The 15,496-nt window shown below is 35.0% G+C and overlaps 1 protein-coding gene across 5 annotated transcripts in view; it reads left to right on the plus strand.

Annotated features, from left to right (window-relative positions):
* LOC102968087 (serine/threonine-protein kinase Sgk3) overlaps positions 1-15,496 on the plus strand; it is a 144,237-nt gene that overhangs the window by 99,512 nt on the left and 29,229 nt on the right. For all 5 annotated transcript variants that reach the window (XM_042973362.1, XM_042973363.1, XM_042973361.1 and 2 more), the window contains exons 6-8: positions 5,375-5,462; positions 9,915-9,964; positions 12,802-12,859. In XM_042973362.1, the coding sequence (XP_042829296.1) occupies positions 5,375-5,462; positions 9,915-9,964; positions 12,802-12,859 (196 nt within the window). The remainder of the gene's footprint in view (positions 1-5,374; positions 5,463-9,914; positions 9,965-12,801; positions 12,860-15,496) is intronic.

The following is a 15,496-nucleotide window of genomic DNA, read 5'->3' on the forward strand; positions in this document are numbered from 1 at the left end:
TGGAAAGTAATATTATAAAAATGTTATATTTGGTATTAAAATTCAACTAAAAGCAATTTGATTATATTAATTTTAATTATACATTTGAAATACACATACCATAAAATACGCAATTCTTAAGTATACAACCCAGTGGATTTATACGTACATATACAACCTGTAACTACCACCATTCTATTCATGGTCGAGGACATTTCCAGTACTTCAAAAATAAATAGCTAAGAGTTTTTTCAAACTTAATTTTTAACTGATGTTTTCTTTTTAATAAAAAAAATGACATTTCATATTTTCTGAATCTCATCTTGATGTTAACCAAGCTTTGCTAATTTTCACACTTTTCATTTAAACATCAAACTATAAAATAGTACAGATTTAAGAGAGCAAGAAGAGAAGCCAATCATCAAGTGTATTTCGAACACTTACTATGTGCCTCTTATTCCCATTTAGGGAAATGCACTTTAAAAATACTTCTACTTGAAAAAAAAAAAAATACTTCTACTTGATAAGGTGCCTGGCTGGCCCAGTCAGTGGAGCATGTGACTCTTGATCTTGGATTTATGAGTTCAAGCCCCATGGTGGGTGTAGAGATTACTTAAAAGTGAAATCTTAAAAAAAATAGAAAAAAAAGTACCTTTATTTGCTTATGTTAAAACAATTTTATTGGGGTGCCTGGCTGAGCCAGGTGGCTCAGTCAGTTGAGCGTCCGACTTCGGCTCAGGTCATGATCTCACAGTTTGTGGGTTCGAGTCCCTTGTCGGGCTCTGTGCTGACAGCTCAGAGCCTGGAGTCTGCTACAGATTCTGTGTCTCCCTCTCTCTGCCCAACCCCCCCCCCCCCCCACTCTCACTCTGTCTCTCTCTCCTTCAAAAATAAATAAACATTAAAAAAAATGTTTAAAACAATTTTATTAAAATTTATTTTTAAAATTATTTAAAAACTGGAATAAGGCAGGTTGACATTTCTCTGATCTCTGAATAAAAAAGGGTTTTCTGAACATATTGGCAATGCATGATACATGTAAAGTAAAACAATGACAAATTTGACTTAATAAAAACTTTTGAACCCCAGAAATCACAAGTGAAGTTAAAAACCAAAAATGTAGAAAAAGTTTCCCATAATAAAGAACAGTAGATAAATCTGCTTCATCTAGAAAGAGCTTGTGCAGACAGAACACACTTAAGACACCAAAAGAAATGGACAGAGCCCTTTAATGATGTATAAAAGAGGAGATGCAAGTGGCTGATTACCAGAGAAACTGAACATTTCTGTATTATTTAAGAAATGCAAGTTGGGGGGTACCTGGGTGGCTCAGTCGGTTAAGCGTCCGACTTCGGCTCAGGTCATGTTCTCACAGCCTGTGAGTTTGAGCCCCGTGTTGGGCTCTGTGCTGACAGCTCGGAGCCTGGAGCCTGCTTTGGATTCTGTGTCTGCCTCTCTCTCTGACCCTCTGCTGCTCATGCTGTGTCTCTCTCTGTCTCAGAAATAAATAAACATTAAAAAAAAATTTTTTTTTAAATGCAAGTTGGAGTAAAAATACCTTATTTTAGCTTTATTGCAGCGTAACACATACAGAAAAGACCACAAGTCATGATTATGCAGCTTAATGAACTACGAGAAGGTGAATGCATCTGAGTTGCCAGCCCCCAGGCCAAGAAATGTAGAACATTACTTGCATACCTGAATCCCCTCACATGCCTCCCCTCGACCACTGTTGCTTCGTTCCTTCCCAAAGATAACTGTTCTCCTGATTTTTAGCAGGAAAGATTAATGTGCCATTTTTGTACTTTATAATAAATGGAATCATACAATATTCTCTATCTGGCTTGTTTTCATGTTTATTTTTGAGAGAGAGAGAGAATGAGCAGGGGAGGGGCAGAGAGCAAGGGAGACACAATCTGAAGCACGCTCCAGGCTCCAAGCTGTCAGCACAGAGCCCGGTGCGGGGCTCGAACCCATGAACTGTGAGATCATAATCTAAGCCAAAGTCAGACTCTCAACTGACTGAGCTACCCAGGCACCCCTTTATCTGGCTTATTTTCAACCATGTGAGAGTCATTCATGTTGTTGCATATAGCTATAATCTGTTGATTTCCATTGCTGTATATTATCCCATTGTATGAATATACTCCATTTTATCCATTTTACTGCTCAGATGCACATTTGAGTTGTTTTTATTTTATTGTGAATAATGTTGCCATTAACATGTGCAGATATTTCTGATGTACTTGGAGTAGAACTTCTGGGTTGTATGCTATGTATATGTTTAACCTTAGGGGATAATGTTAAACATGTTTTCCGGAGTGATTGTACCAAATAATATTTCCACTATCCATTTATAAGATCACATTGCTCACCTCACCAACACTTAGTATTGTTAGCCGTTCTGGTAAGTGGGTTGTAGTATCTTACTGTTGCTTTATTTGTATTTCACTAATTACTAATACCTTTTCTTTAAATTACTGTTTTTCACTTTTAAATTATTAGAGATAATAATATAAACCGAAATATTTAATGCCAATCAGAGCTGGAGAGAGTCTTCAGGATATTCATACACTGCTGGGAGAGAATAAATTAGTATAGCCTTTCTGGAAATCAGCTTAACAAACTATATTTAAAACTTGAAAATGGTTTATAATTCAGACCAAATAATTTTGTTTTTAAAAATCATGAATGCACAAAGATTATCAATCACAACTTTATAGCAGTGAAAATTCTATAGTAAAAATTTGGAATCTTTGTATCCATCTGTGTGTCCTAAAATGAAAGAATCATTGAGTAGCATTTAGTGCATTCTCACTGTACAACAGTATACATCTATCAAAAGTGACTGTTTACAAAGACTTTTTAACAACACGGGGAAATGTTCGTGATGTAATTTTTATGTGAAAAACATTAAAAATATTTTAAATAGAAGATGGTCTTAGTGGTACAGAAAAAAAGATTAAAATAAAATACCACCAAGATACTAGTAGTAGTTGCTTCTGTGTGATAAGATTAAAGATCCTTACCCTCACCTTTAAAATTTTTTTTATTGAGGGTCCCCTGGCTGGCTCAGTTGGTTAAGTGTCTGACTTTGGCTCAGGTCATGATCTCACAGTTCATGAGTTTGAGCCCTGTGTTGGGCTCTGTACTGACACCTCAGAGCCTGGAACTTTCTTCAAGTTCTGTTTCTCTCTCTCTCTCTCTCTCTCTCTCTCTCCCCCTCCCTCCCTCCCTCCGCCCCCCACTTCTCCCGCTCGCGCACGCTCTCTCTCTCTCAAAAATAAACCTTAAAAATTTTTTTTAATTTTTTTTATTGAGATAAAATTCACATAAATATAATCCACCCTTTTAACTGTTTTCAAAAGTATACAATTTAGTGATGTTTAATATAGTCACAGTGCTATGCAACCATCACCACTATCCTATTCTGTTGTCTCAAGCCTAATCTAACATTAACATCACTCCAGAAAGAGACTGCAGTTGACCCTTGAAAAATACGCATTTGAACTTTGCAGGTCCACTTATGCATGGATTATTTTTTGGTACAGTACTGTAAATGTATTTTCTCTTTATGATTTTCTTAACATTTTTTTCTCTAGGATACTTTATTGTAAGAATACGCTATATAAAACACATAACACAAAATAAGTGTTAATCAACTGTTTATGTTATTGGTAAGGCTTCAGGTCAACAGTAGGCTGTTAGTAATTAAGTTTTGGGGGAGTCAAAAGTTACACATGGATTTTCAAGTGCATGGGGCATCAGGGCCCCTAAACCCCCATGTTCTTTAAGGGTCAGCTGTACTTTTGAATTTCTCCTTTCACCCAGCCCTTAGCAACCACTAATCTACTTTTCTGTCACTGTGAATTTGCTTATTCTGGACATGGCATATAAATGAGGTCATATAATATGTGATCTTTTTTGTCTTTTGTTTTTTCAGCGTACTGTTTTTGAGGCTCATCCATGCAATATCATATGTCAGTACTTCATTCTTTTGTATGGCAGAATAATATTCCTTTGTATGGATATGCTACATTTTGTCCATTTATCAGTTAATGGACAGTTGGGTTGTTACTACTTTCTGGCTATTGTGAATAATGCTGCTTATGAACATTTGTGAGTTTTTGAATGGATGTGTTTTTATTTCTCTTGGGTACATGCTAGGAGTGGAATTGCTTAATATATGGAATTTCTACATTTAACTTTTTTAGGAACTGCCAAACTGTTATCCATAGTGGCTATACTAATTTACATTCTCACCAGCTCCTCACTTTTTTGAAAATTATTTTTTGGAGCACCTGGGTGGCTCAGTCAGTTAAGCAGCTGACTTCAGCTCAGGTCATGATCTCACTGTTCATGGGTTCAAGCCCTGCATCGGGCTCTGTGCTGGCAGCTCACAGCCTGGAGCCTGCTTCAGATTCTGTGTCTCCCTCTCTCTCTCTGCCCCTCCCTGCTTGCTCGGTTTCCCTTTCTCAAAAATAATAAACATTAAAAAATTTTTTTTAATAAAAAATAAAAAAATAAAAATTATTTTTCATCTTTCTGAGTTTCTTAGTAAGGCCTTTTATTTTAGTCCACTTTTTTTTTCTCTTCATGTTTGATCTTCATACCCATCTCTTCATCCCTACTGTTGATCCCTACTTGAATATGTTTGTTATATGTCTTCGGATATTTGTTTATTGGGTGCTCCTTCATGTCTGTGAATATTTAAAATATACAAAATGGTACTGTGCTACATGGTTCCTTGTTTCTGACTCTTGAGTGGAATTCTCTGGGTCGTCAACCATAGCTTTATTAGTTTCTCTATTGGTGGATGCCTATTCTTCTGATTTATTACTATAGAGAAAGTTGCTGTGAGTATCCTAGTTACATGTCTTTCACTGAACCTGTACAGAATTTTCTTGTGGTTTATTCCTACAACTGGAAATTATGGGCCCTACACAGTTTAACCAATATTGCCAAATTCCTTTTCAGAAAAGTTTCCTCATTTTACTTTCTTACTAGCAATGCATGAGGGTGTCTCTTTCCCTATGTCCCTATCAACTTTTGATATTATCTGTCTTATTCTAATCTTTGCCCATTAATGGACATAAAATGGTATCTCATTTGTTGTTTGACTTTGGATTTCTTTGATTATTAGTTAAGCTAGACATCTTTCTTACCATTTGGGGTTTTTCTTTATGAACTGCCTGTTTTTATCTTTGATCATTTCTCAGGTGGATTCCCTATATTTAAAAACTTAATCAGCTTGTTACTTTTATAATAGTAGTGATGGATTGTATTGGCATTCATACTGTAAATGCTATTACGGTTACTTTTATTTTCATTTTAAAAGGGAGAAAAGCTATAGAGATGCTTTTAAAGTTATAATAGAGTTAATTTTTGTTTTTAGTCCAGATGTCAGAGCATTCCTTCAAATGGACAGCCCAAAACATCAGTCAGATCCATCCGAAGATGAGGATGAAAGAAGCACTCAGAAGGTAGTAAGAGGGATTGTATTTTTTAACAGAAAAAATGCCATTCCCCAAAGATGAAATTACTGGCAACTTGAGGGCAACATTTACTTAAAATGATGTAATCTCATCCATTGTAAATTTTCTACCCTGTAGAATACAAAAAAACAAATGTGTACACCTCTTATTATTTCTTATAAAATTTATAAAATGAGTACTTTTATGATAAAAAGTAATCCATGGTAGTATTTAGTAGAAAGTTTTGAAAATAGTAAGAAGTATTTATCACTAACCAGACTAGTAATTTTTAACATTTTAGTGGTTTTCCAACTAATCTTCTCTTAATATATAGGGATTTTTTAGTTACCTAATTTTAATTATACAGTATATATAATTTTATATGCTGTTCTCTTCACTTTACATCTTAATTTTTGATCATTCTATGTCTTCATAATCATTAACATACTTAAACTATTGTTTTGAATTTTGACCAGCAGGAAAGGCCTTTTTAATCAGAATGTTAATTTAATACTTCTTCCTCTTCATTGCCGGGTTTTTATATGCAGAACAATCAATACGCATGTGCCAGTTGGCATCAACTAAGTTTTATTCCTGTAGGTACGTGCACATAATCAGTATGTGTTCCAAATAAAGAATAGGGTATTCTTATTTTTTTTAAACCAGTTGTGATAACCAATAAATAAATGTAATAAGCTCTGGCTTATTATAATGATGTTTTCAACATTTACTTTAGAAAGTTACGTGGGAAAGGTAAATTATAGTAATTTAACCCAGAGAATTATTATTTAGCAATTAAAATTATAATGAAAACTATTAATATAAACACAGTAATACCTTTATAATTAAAATTGATGAAAGCTATATATATTTGCTAAATATATACATGAAAATCAGAGATGTTGCCTTAAAGTACATTTTTTGTCTTTATAATGTTGTGTTTTTTCATGGTTCTGTTTCTGTGTTTTAAAAGATAGTATCACTCAGAGCATTACTGTCCCATAGCTAAAATCTTCATTTGGAAAATAGTCCTATTCCTTTTTTGCAACTACTGTAAAGTAGTAATTTTACTTCTTTGATACCACTGGAGGGCTTTCAAGTTAAGAGAGCTGATTTATGTTTTCCATTTGTGACATGGTTGATCCCAGGACAACATAAAAGGATATTTTAATTTTATATCTGAAACTTGTCAAAAGAGAAACAACAAACTGGGAGAGCATTTGTAATAAGGCCTAAGAAGGGAAAACATTTATGTAAAAATATATAGATGGATTTTTGAAAAGAATGATATTTAAAGCCCTGTAGATAAAAAGCAAAGGGACATGAAGAAATACTGTTCGTAAACAGACATGTGGGAAATGTTCAACCTCAGTGCCAACAACAAGTGAAATTTTTAAAATAGAGATTTTTTTCTCTCAACCAAATTAACAAAAATGTAAATAAAATACTTCAGGACTGATAAGGGTAAGGCACAGCAGGCATCCCTGCCTGGGCTTTCCTGGCACCGCTATAATTTGACAGTTTGGCAGTGTGTATCAAACATGAAAATATTCAGGTCATTTAGGAGTTGACGCAAATGAAATAATCCTTCACGCAGAAACAAACAAAGGTAATCATTTTAGTACGAAAAATTAGAATCAATGTAAATATAAACCAATTCAATAATGTTTGTCCCCATATATTGTACATTAAAAAAAATTTTTTTACGATTCCAGTCAGTTTTTCAAAGCTACGCAAAGACTATGTGAAATTACTGCAATATTTGCAAAATCATCTGTTAATAAGGTTATGGATTTTTTAAAAGCATCTTCCTGGTGTTTTCCATATTTTGTAACCATGTATATATATTTTTAATGCAAAAATGAAATATTAAAGACATTTTAAAGAAAATGTATATAATCCTGATTTTCCATGTTTTACTTGCTAATCACGTTGAGAGTATGTAGGTTTAGGTTATTTGAAAAATATCTTGCCTTGCTATAGGAGGCAGCTGGCTTTGAAGAAAGAACCAAATGAAGAGAGCTTCCTGAGTTCTGATTCCTGTCTCTACCACTTTTGACCTTAGATCTGAATTCTATTTCCTTTCTCTTTTTTCATCCATAAAATCTGTAATTGGACTAGGATCTCTTGCAGTTTTAAAATACAGATAAAAAGAATCTGTTCAGAAAAGGGAATAAGGTGTACGTTATCTTACAGCTATAGCTATTTATTAAGGACTTCTAAGTGGATAACTAAATTAATAGCCAGAAAATATCTTCGAGGACATCAGGACCTTTCCCCTTACTTAGAGAAAAATAGAGTCCAAGAAACATGCTTTTGTTTAATTATCATTAATTATTAATGATAATTATGCTGTTAATAAACTATAACACATCCTCAGTTTAATGATTAACTATAATCTTTAAAAATAGTAGGTAGTAGGGTACCTCAGACAGTTCAGCAACCAACTCTTGATTTTGGCTCAGGTCATCATCTCACGGGTTCCTGAAATAGGGTACTGCTGATAGCTCAGAGCCTGCTTGGGATTCTCTTTCTCTGTCCTCCCCCATGCACATGTGTGCACCTTTGCTCAAAATAAATAAATAAAACTTTTTTTTAAAAGGTCTTAAAAATAGTAGGTAAAAAATTAATTATGTTTCCCAATAATTTTCATTATTATTTTGGAAATATGCTCTGTTAGGAAAATCATTGCTATGTAATGAAATCTTTTTATGTATCGGTGCTAATTCAGGGCGCAAGTTGCCCTTGTTTAATCCATGCTTACTGCCTCCTCTTCCCTCACCTATATAATATATAAAGAAAGTTAATTGAATGGAAAAGTGATCCAGTTTCTGCACATTCATTCAAAGAATAAGTGTATTGAAATTGTAATTTAGTTTGGATTATGTTATCAGATTCTCGGAAACACTATAATATATAAACAGAAAAGATTACTCCATGTTAAAATTATGACACAATAGGATCTCGTTTCATGAACCAGATTTTTTACACTTTTTTTTTTTTTTTTTTTGGTCTTGTGCTAGATTGTATGGTTCTCTAAATTTCTGTCTTCTGGGGACTGAAAATGTAGTACTTGAAAATTTTTCCTGTAAAGATATTGGTAGAAAATAAATTTGTAAGTAGGAAACTGGTGTCAATATTGTTATTTTTATAAGAAATGTATTATTATGCTTAGGAAATTTTGCCCTTTATTTTTCATTTTTTTTAAATTTATTTTGAGATAGAAAGGGCATGTGCGTGAGTGGCGGAGGGACAGAGAGAGGAAGAGAGAGAATCCCAAGCAGGCTCCGCACTGTCAGTGCAGAGCCCAGTGTGTCCTCGATCTCACAAACTGTGAGAGCATGACCTGTGCTGAAATCAAGAGTTGGATGCTTAACTGACTCAGCCACCCAGGCGCCCCTTTGCCCTTATTTTTAAAAGTAGTTTGCATTGTGGAGATTTTCTATAATTTTCAAATGAATTTAAGTGGAAATATATATGATCTATATCACTAATAATAAATTGCTTAGATAAAATTTTTTAGTTCTGATCTTAAAGAGAAAAGTTTTTACGACTTATTTTGTATTTATAACATATGGAAGTATAATCATATAATAAGGCTCTAGTAAAAGTATGCATATTTGGAATATCTGCAGCTTTGTGATTGTATGTATAAAGAATTTCAAAGGGAATTTATGTGAAGCAGAATTCAGTTACACCTGGCTGTATAAAAAGTGCTCACACTAACAAGATCACTAGATTAGTTTTATGGGATTTGGGGATAAATTTCTAGCTAATTATTAGTGAACTAGAATCTTTTTTTAGTTAAATTGCTTTATGGCATAGTAGGTAAGTAAAGATTTGGTTCTAAATTAATACTAGGGATTAAATTTATGTTAATTATTGTAAAGAAAAAAGACTGTCTAAAATTTTTGTTAGACCACAGTGGTGGAATTAGAAAGAAAAACACTCCTGTCTGTGTGTATTTGCTTTAGAAATAAATCTGTCTACTATAATTTGATCCAGCATCTGCAGTCTTCATCATCATCATATTATCATTTCCATGTCATAAAATTAATGAGCAGTTATTTGAAAATTTGAAACACAGGTAGCCACTTTAACCAGTTTTTAAATGTAAAAATGGTCCCTTGTAAATTGTGGTTTCTACACCCACCTCATCCAAGGAGCTTTCCCCAGTTTACTTCATTCATTTGACAACTTTGAGCTTCATTCCTGTGTTATTTTTTTCCTTACAACTGCTCTTCCAATTTGTCATAAAAATGTGTGTTTATATTGGTTGTGTGTTTCTAAATAAGTTTATGCATTTAATAAGAATTAGGACTTCAGTTTTCTTTAACATGGCTATACATCCAATATCTATGGGAGAGTTATACACATTTTATTTCAGAACCATTATTTTATTGACTGATAATCTTTGAAGTGTTATTAATAGTGTTACTGTTTTTTCCCCCATCTTGATAGCTACACTCTACCTCACAGAACATCAACCTGGGACCATCTGGAAATCCTCAGTAAGTTTAATTTGTTTCAAAAATCCTTGGGGCACCTGGGTGGCGCAGCCGGTTAAGCGTCCGACTTCAGCCAGGTCACGATCTCGCGGTCTGTGAGTTCGAGCCCCGCGTCAGGCTCTGGGCTGATGGCTCGGAGCCTGGAGCCTGTTTCCGATTCTGTGTCTCCCTCTCTCTCTGCCCCTCCCCCGTTCATGCTCTGTCTCTCTCTGTCCCAAAAATAAATAAAAAACGTTGAAAAAAAAATTAAAAAAAAAAAATCCTCTAACTGAATTCTAGGAAGACCTGTCTTGTGAATGTGCAGGTATACATAAATTATATCAGTTTAACTAGAACCCTATAAAATACAATAACCATAGTTATGGTGAATATAATGCTATCATATGCTTTGCTTATCTATTTTACTGTTCTAGCTTTCCATTGCTGTAACAGAGTTCTGAGGATTTTGTAAATCCACAGATTATTAATTTGGTTCTGTTTTGCCATTGTCATTTTTCTGGTGTGTGTGTGTGTGTGTGTGTAAAATCAGAAGACTGTATTTCTCAGGGGATCTTAAGTCGTCCTGGGAGGGACTTGGAGGGGCTCTGACAGAAGTATCCATGCAGATCTAACACATATTCTCACTGGTGCTCAGTGTTTATTGGTGCAACCCTGGTTGTCAGCCAGCTTGTTCCAGAGGAGTCATGATGGACATTACCATAGTAAAGTCTATTGAACTTGTTCTAACCAGTTTCTCCCACAGTGCCATATTTTTTTGAGCACGGGGAAAACATTTTGAGGAACACCAGGAATGGCAAATGTAGATTTGAGTATTAGATCTTGATTTTGAGTATCAACTCCAGCAGTTCATTAGAAGTGAATGCCTAGATTGCTGAATACATAGGATTCCAGGGCCACTTCTTGGCTCAGTTTGAGGAATGCCCTGACAGATTAATGATAGCTGCCATGGTTTGGAGAAAGAGTATAATGTTTCTATCCTTACTTGTAATTATTCTTCAGTTTCATTGGATTAATTCTGAAGTAGTGTAGCTTTTCTCCCAAGACATTATGCTTCCCTCACTCTTTTGGTCCTCTTAGAGAGTGAGTAAAGACAGATAAAAAGTGGCGCAAGTGGGGCGCCTGACTGGCTCAGTGGGTTAAGCGGCCGACTTCAGCTCAGGTCACGATCTTGCAGTTTGTGAGTTCGAGCCCCACATCAGGCTCTGTGCTGACAGCTCAGAGCCTGCAGCCTGCTTCAGATTCTGTGTCTCCCTCTCTCTCTCTCTGTCCCTCCCCTGCTCGTGCTCTGTCTCTCCCTGTCTCTCAATAAATAAATGTTAAAAAAAAGAAAAAAAAAGTGGCCCAAGGATTGGGTCCTGAGAGACGTCAGCGTTGTAGTAAGGTCAGGGAGGAACCAGTAAAGGAGGAAAAAAAAAAAAAAAGAAGTTAGTAAAATAGGAGAAAAACTGGGAATGTGATGTCTCAAAAGCAGGTGAAGAAAGTGTGTCAAGGGGGGAGTAATTAACTATGTTAATGTTTCTGGTAAAGCAGGTAAGTGTTGAGAATTGACCATTGGGTTTGATAAATCATTGGCAACCTTTGTAAGCTGTTTCAGTGGTGTAATGGGTACAAACCCTGATAGGAAAGAGTTCAGGAGAGGACAGTGGAAATAGACAATGAATTTAAACCTCTTACTTGAAGAATTTTACTGCAAAGGAAAGCAAAGAAATGGAGTGGTAGCTGGAAGGGAGGTTTAGTTTTGAGCATGCTTTCCTGTCATCATACACTGAGTTGTTCAGGCAGCACAGAAACTTGCTTTCAGCTAGGGTTCATCACCAATAGTTAACAGTGGTGCCTTGGGTACGGCCTCAGTTAGCCTATTTACTATGTTTGAAAAATTTGCATGATTTTTTGCTATTTGTTTAAAAAAATTATTTCAGTATCTCGACATATCACTAAAGAACAAAATAGTCCAAAGAGCAGGTTCTTGAAGAAGAAAAACACCTGAGCTTAGTTAAGTATTTATCTCCCTAATCTTTACCTGTTATTATTTAACCTAGGCCTGGTGCTACTCTAATGTTTGAATTGGCCATTTATTTTGATAGTAAATTAAAGGAAATTTAAACTCTAAATGGAGGCATTATCTTCTCCTGAGTCCAATTTAAGATTCAGACCATGTTGAAGGAAACTTCTTTCTTGGCTGCTTACGCTCTGCTTTCTGTTGCCATGTGCTTTTGTCTACCTGTAACCAATATTGTTTTTATCTGACAAGTTAATGTAAATAAAAGGACAAAATTAGTATTCTCTTTGATCTCTGTACTCCTGGATTTTCTGCATTGCCATCTATGAGAATAAGCGGAGAGGTCTTTTATCTGTAATGTATGATAAGTGATATATGTGCAAAATCTGTGTGTGTCAGAAAAATTGCCAAACTAGATAGTCCTTGGAATAAATTACTAATTTATATAGTTATTCAGTTTCCTCATTAACAACACTGGTGAGGTTTATGGTTAACAAAATTGGTTTAAAGAGAAGCTACATTGAGTTCAAACAATATATAGATATAGATAAATGCTTTTCTCACAAAAAGACTATTATGGAAGTCCTTCTTAAGCAGAACTTAACAAGGCATAAAGAAGGTTATAAAATGTCTTATCAGAAAGTAGATATTACTTCTATTCATTATTACCTATATTATATTCAAGATGAGGTATATTACCAGTGTGAAAGCTGGAGTCATCATGCTAGAATGTTGTGCCCAGCATTTACTTATTAAAGAGTGAGGTACTAAAAAATGTTTAAAAGTTAACATCTTTCCAATTTCTAGGAGGCTAATTTTTGTCATTGTTCATTTATTTCAGTGCTAAACCAACAGACTTTGATTTCTTAAAAGTTATTGGAAAAGGCAGCTTTGGCAAGGTAAGAGTTTTTATTTTTCCATACAATAAATAAATACTTAAGGAATGCATGCGTTGTATATTCCAGGCCACGGTGCTTGTTGGTATGCAGGATATGGAGTTATGATGTTTTCCCTACCTTCAAGTACTTAAGGAGATAAGACATCTACTCAAATTTTAACATAAAATTCATTTGTTCAACAAATATTTATTGAGCACCTATGATGTGCCAAGCACCATACTGGCTTCTGGTTAGATAGTACTGAACAAAACTGACATAGTCACTACCTTTGTGATGCTTAGAACCTAGTAGGAGAAGTAACCAATTAAAAATATGCAGTCAGGGCACCTGGGTGGCTGAGTTGGTTAAGTGTCCAACTCTCTTGGTTTCGGCTCAGGTCATGATCTCATGGTTGGGGAGTTCGAGCCCCATATTAGTCTCTGTACTGACAGCATGGAGCCTGCTTGGAATTCTCTCTCTCTCCCTCTCTCTGTCCCTCTGTGTGCATGTGCTCTGTCTCTCTCAAAATAAGCTTTAAAAAAACAGTCAAATAATTGAAAGTAATGGGACTGTGAAGTAAATGAAGAATAGAAGACAATAGGCAGTGGTGAAAAAATTCCTATTTAGATGGGTCAAAGATGGCTTCTTTTTACTTCTTATTTTTTTTAATGTTTATTTTTGAGAGAGGGAGAGAAAGTGTGCAGGGGAGGGGCAGAGAGGGAGAGGGAGAGGGAGAGAGAGAGAGAGAGAGAGAGAGAGAGAGAATCTCAAGCAGACTCAGTGCTGACATTGCAGGGCTCAAACCCATGAACTGTGAGATCATGACCTGAGCTGAAATCAAGTCAGACACTTAACCTACTGAGCGACGCAGGAACCCCAAGGATGGCTTCTTTAAAGGGATGCTATTTAAGCTGCAGCAGGAAAGACATAAATGAGCAGCAATGAAAATAACAATTGAGGAAGGAAAGGGATGTGTGAAAACCCTGCTGCTCCTCACACAGTGTCAGATGAATCATATAACTTGACCGTGTAGCCAAACCAAGGAAGGAGAATCTACTTTAAGGCCAGAAGCATCATAGATGGAGTTACCAGAATCATAAGATATATTTAATTGCTTTTTGCATTATACTTCAATCTGCAGTGAAAATAAATATGCATGTGTTTAATTATAGGTTGCTACATTCCTAGCTTTCAGTATCTCTAGTTTGTTTTCTGAGTTCCCTAGATACCAGAAACTGTGACCATACAATTAAATCCATGTGTGTTTATTAGTTCAGGACATATATTGACCACCCACTACGTGCTGGACATTGTGCTAGTATAGCAACAGAAAGTTAGAAAGGGATAGTGCACGCAAAATGCTCCCTCACAGTCTGTTGGGATGTTTGAGATAATCTGTCATTAAAAACAAAAAGCATTCTTTTTTAGATCTAGATAATGATGTTTAGATCTAGAGTCTACCAGGAATTGGTTCTCACATATAGTATGAAGTTGTAGGGTCAGAGTTCATTTTTTACCCTATTGATATCCAGCTGGTAACTTCATCATTTATATGGTGTCCATACATGCATGCATCTGCTTCTAGATTTTATGTTTTATATTTCTGTTTTGAGATTTTGTTTTGTTCTGTTAGTCTATGTCGTTTGATATCCAACAAAACAAGGCCTCCCTTGTTTTTCTTCAAGAGTCTTAGCCCTTTGCATGTATTTTTAATTAGCATACCAATTTCCACAAAATTTGCATGCCAATTTCCACAAATTCTGGATTTTGATTGGGATTGCATTGAATCTAGAACAATTTGGGAAGAATTGTCATTTTTACATTAGTCTTCCAATCCATTAACCGTGGTATATCCTTTCTTAATTTTTAGTTCCTCTTTAATTTTTTTCAATAATGTTTTATAATGTCCTATAGAGTTTTTATATATCTTTAATTGGATTTATTCCTATGTGTTTCATTTCTAAATGCTGTTGAAAACTGGTGTTAATTATTGAAGCCAAATATATGCATTACCTGTGTGACACATTGGTTTTACTTCTAGCTATATATCCTTCTAGCTATTTATCTTTCTAGCTATATATCCAACAGATATACATGCACATACACACTAATATGGAATATGGAAAGGAATATGTCATAATATTCATGGCATTGTTACTCATAAACAATCTAAATGTCGGTCAATTAGAGTGGATTAAATTGTGTAATGCAGTTTTTCACAGAACAAATAATCATAAAATTTGTAAGGAGCCACAAAAGACCCCGAATAGCCAACGTAATTTTGAAAAAGAAAAAACAAAACCAGAGGTATCACAATCCCAGATTTCAAGATATTCTACAAACCTGTAGTCATCAAGACAGTATGGTAGTGGTACAAAAATAAACACATAGATCATTGGAACAGAACAGGGAACCCAGAAATAAACCCACAATTATATAGTCAATTAACGTTCAACAAAGGAGGCAAGAATATGCACTGGGAGAAAGTCTCTTCAACAAATGATGCTTGGAAAACTACATGCAAAAAGATGAAACTGGACCACAGTTCTTACACCACACACAAAAATAAACTCAAAATGGATTAAGGACCTAACTGTGAGACCTGAAACCATAAAAATTCTATAAGAGCGCACAGGCAGCAATTTCTCTGACATCGGC

Source organism: Panthera tigris, chromosome F2, assembly GCF_018350195.1.
Source record: "Panthera tigris isolate Pti1 chromosome F2, P.tigris_Pti1_mat1.1, whole genome shotgun sequence".
NCBI lineage: Eukaryota > Metazoa > Chordata > Mammalia > Carnivora > Felidae > Panthera > Panthera tigris.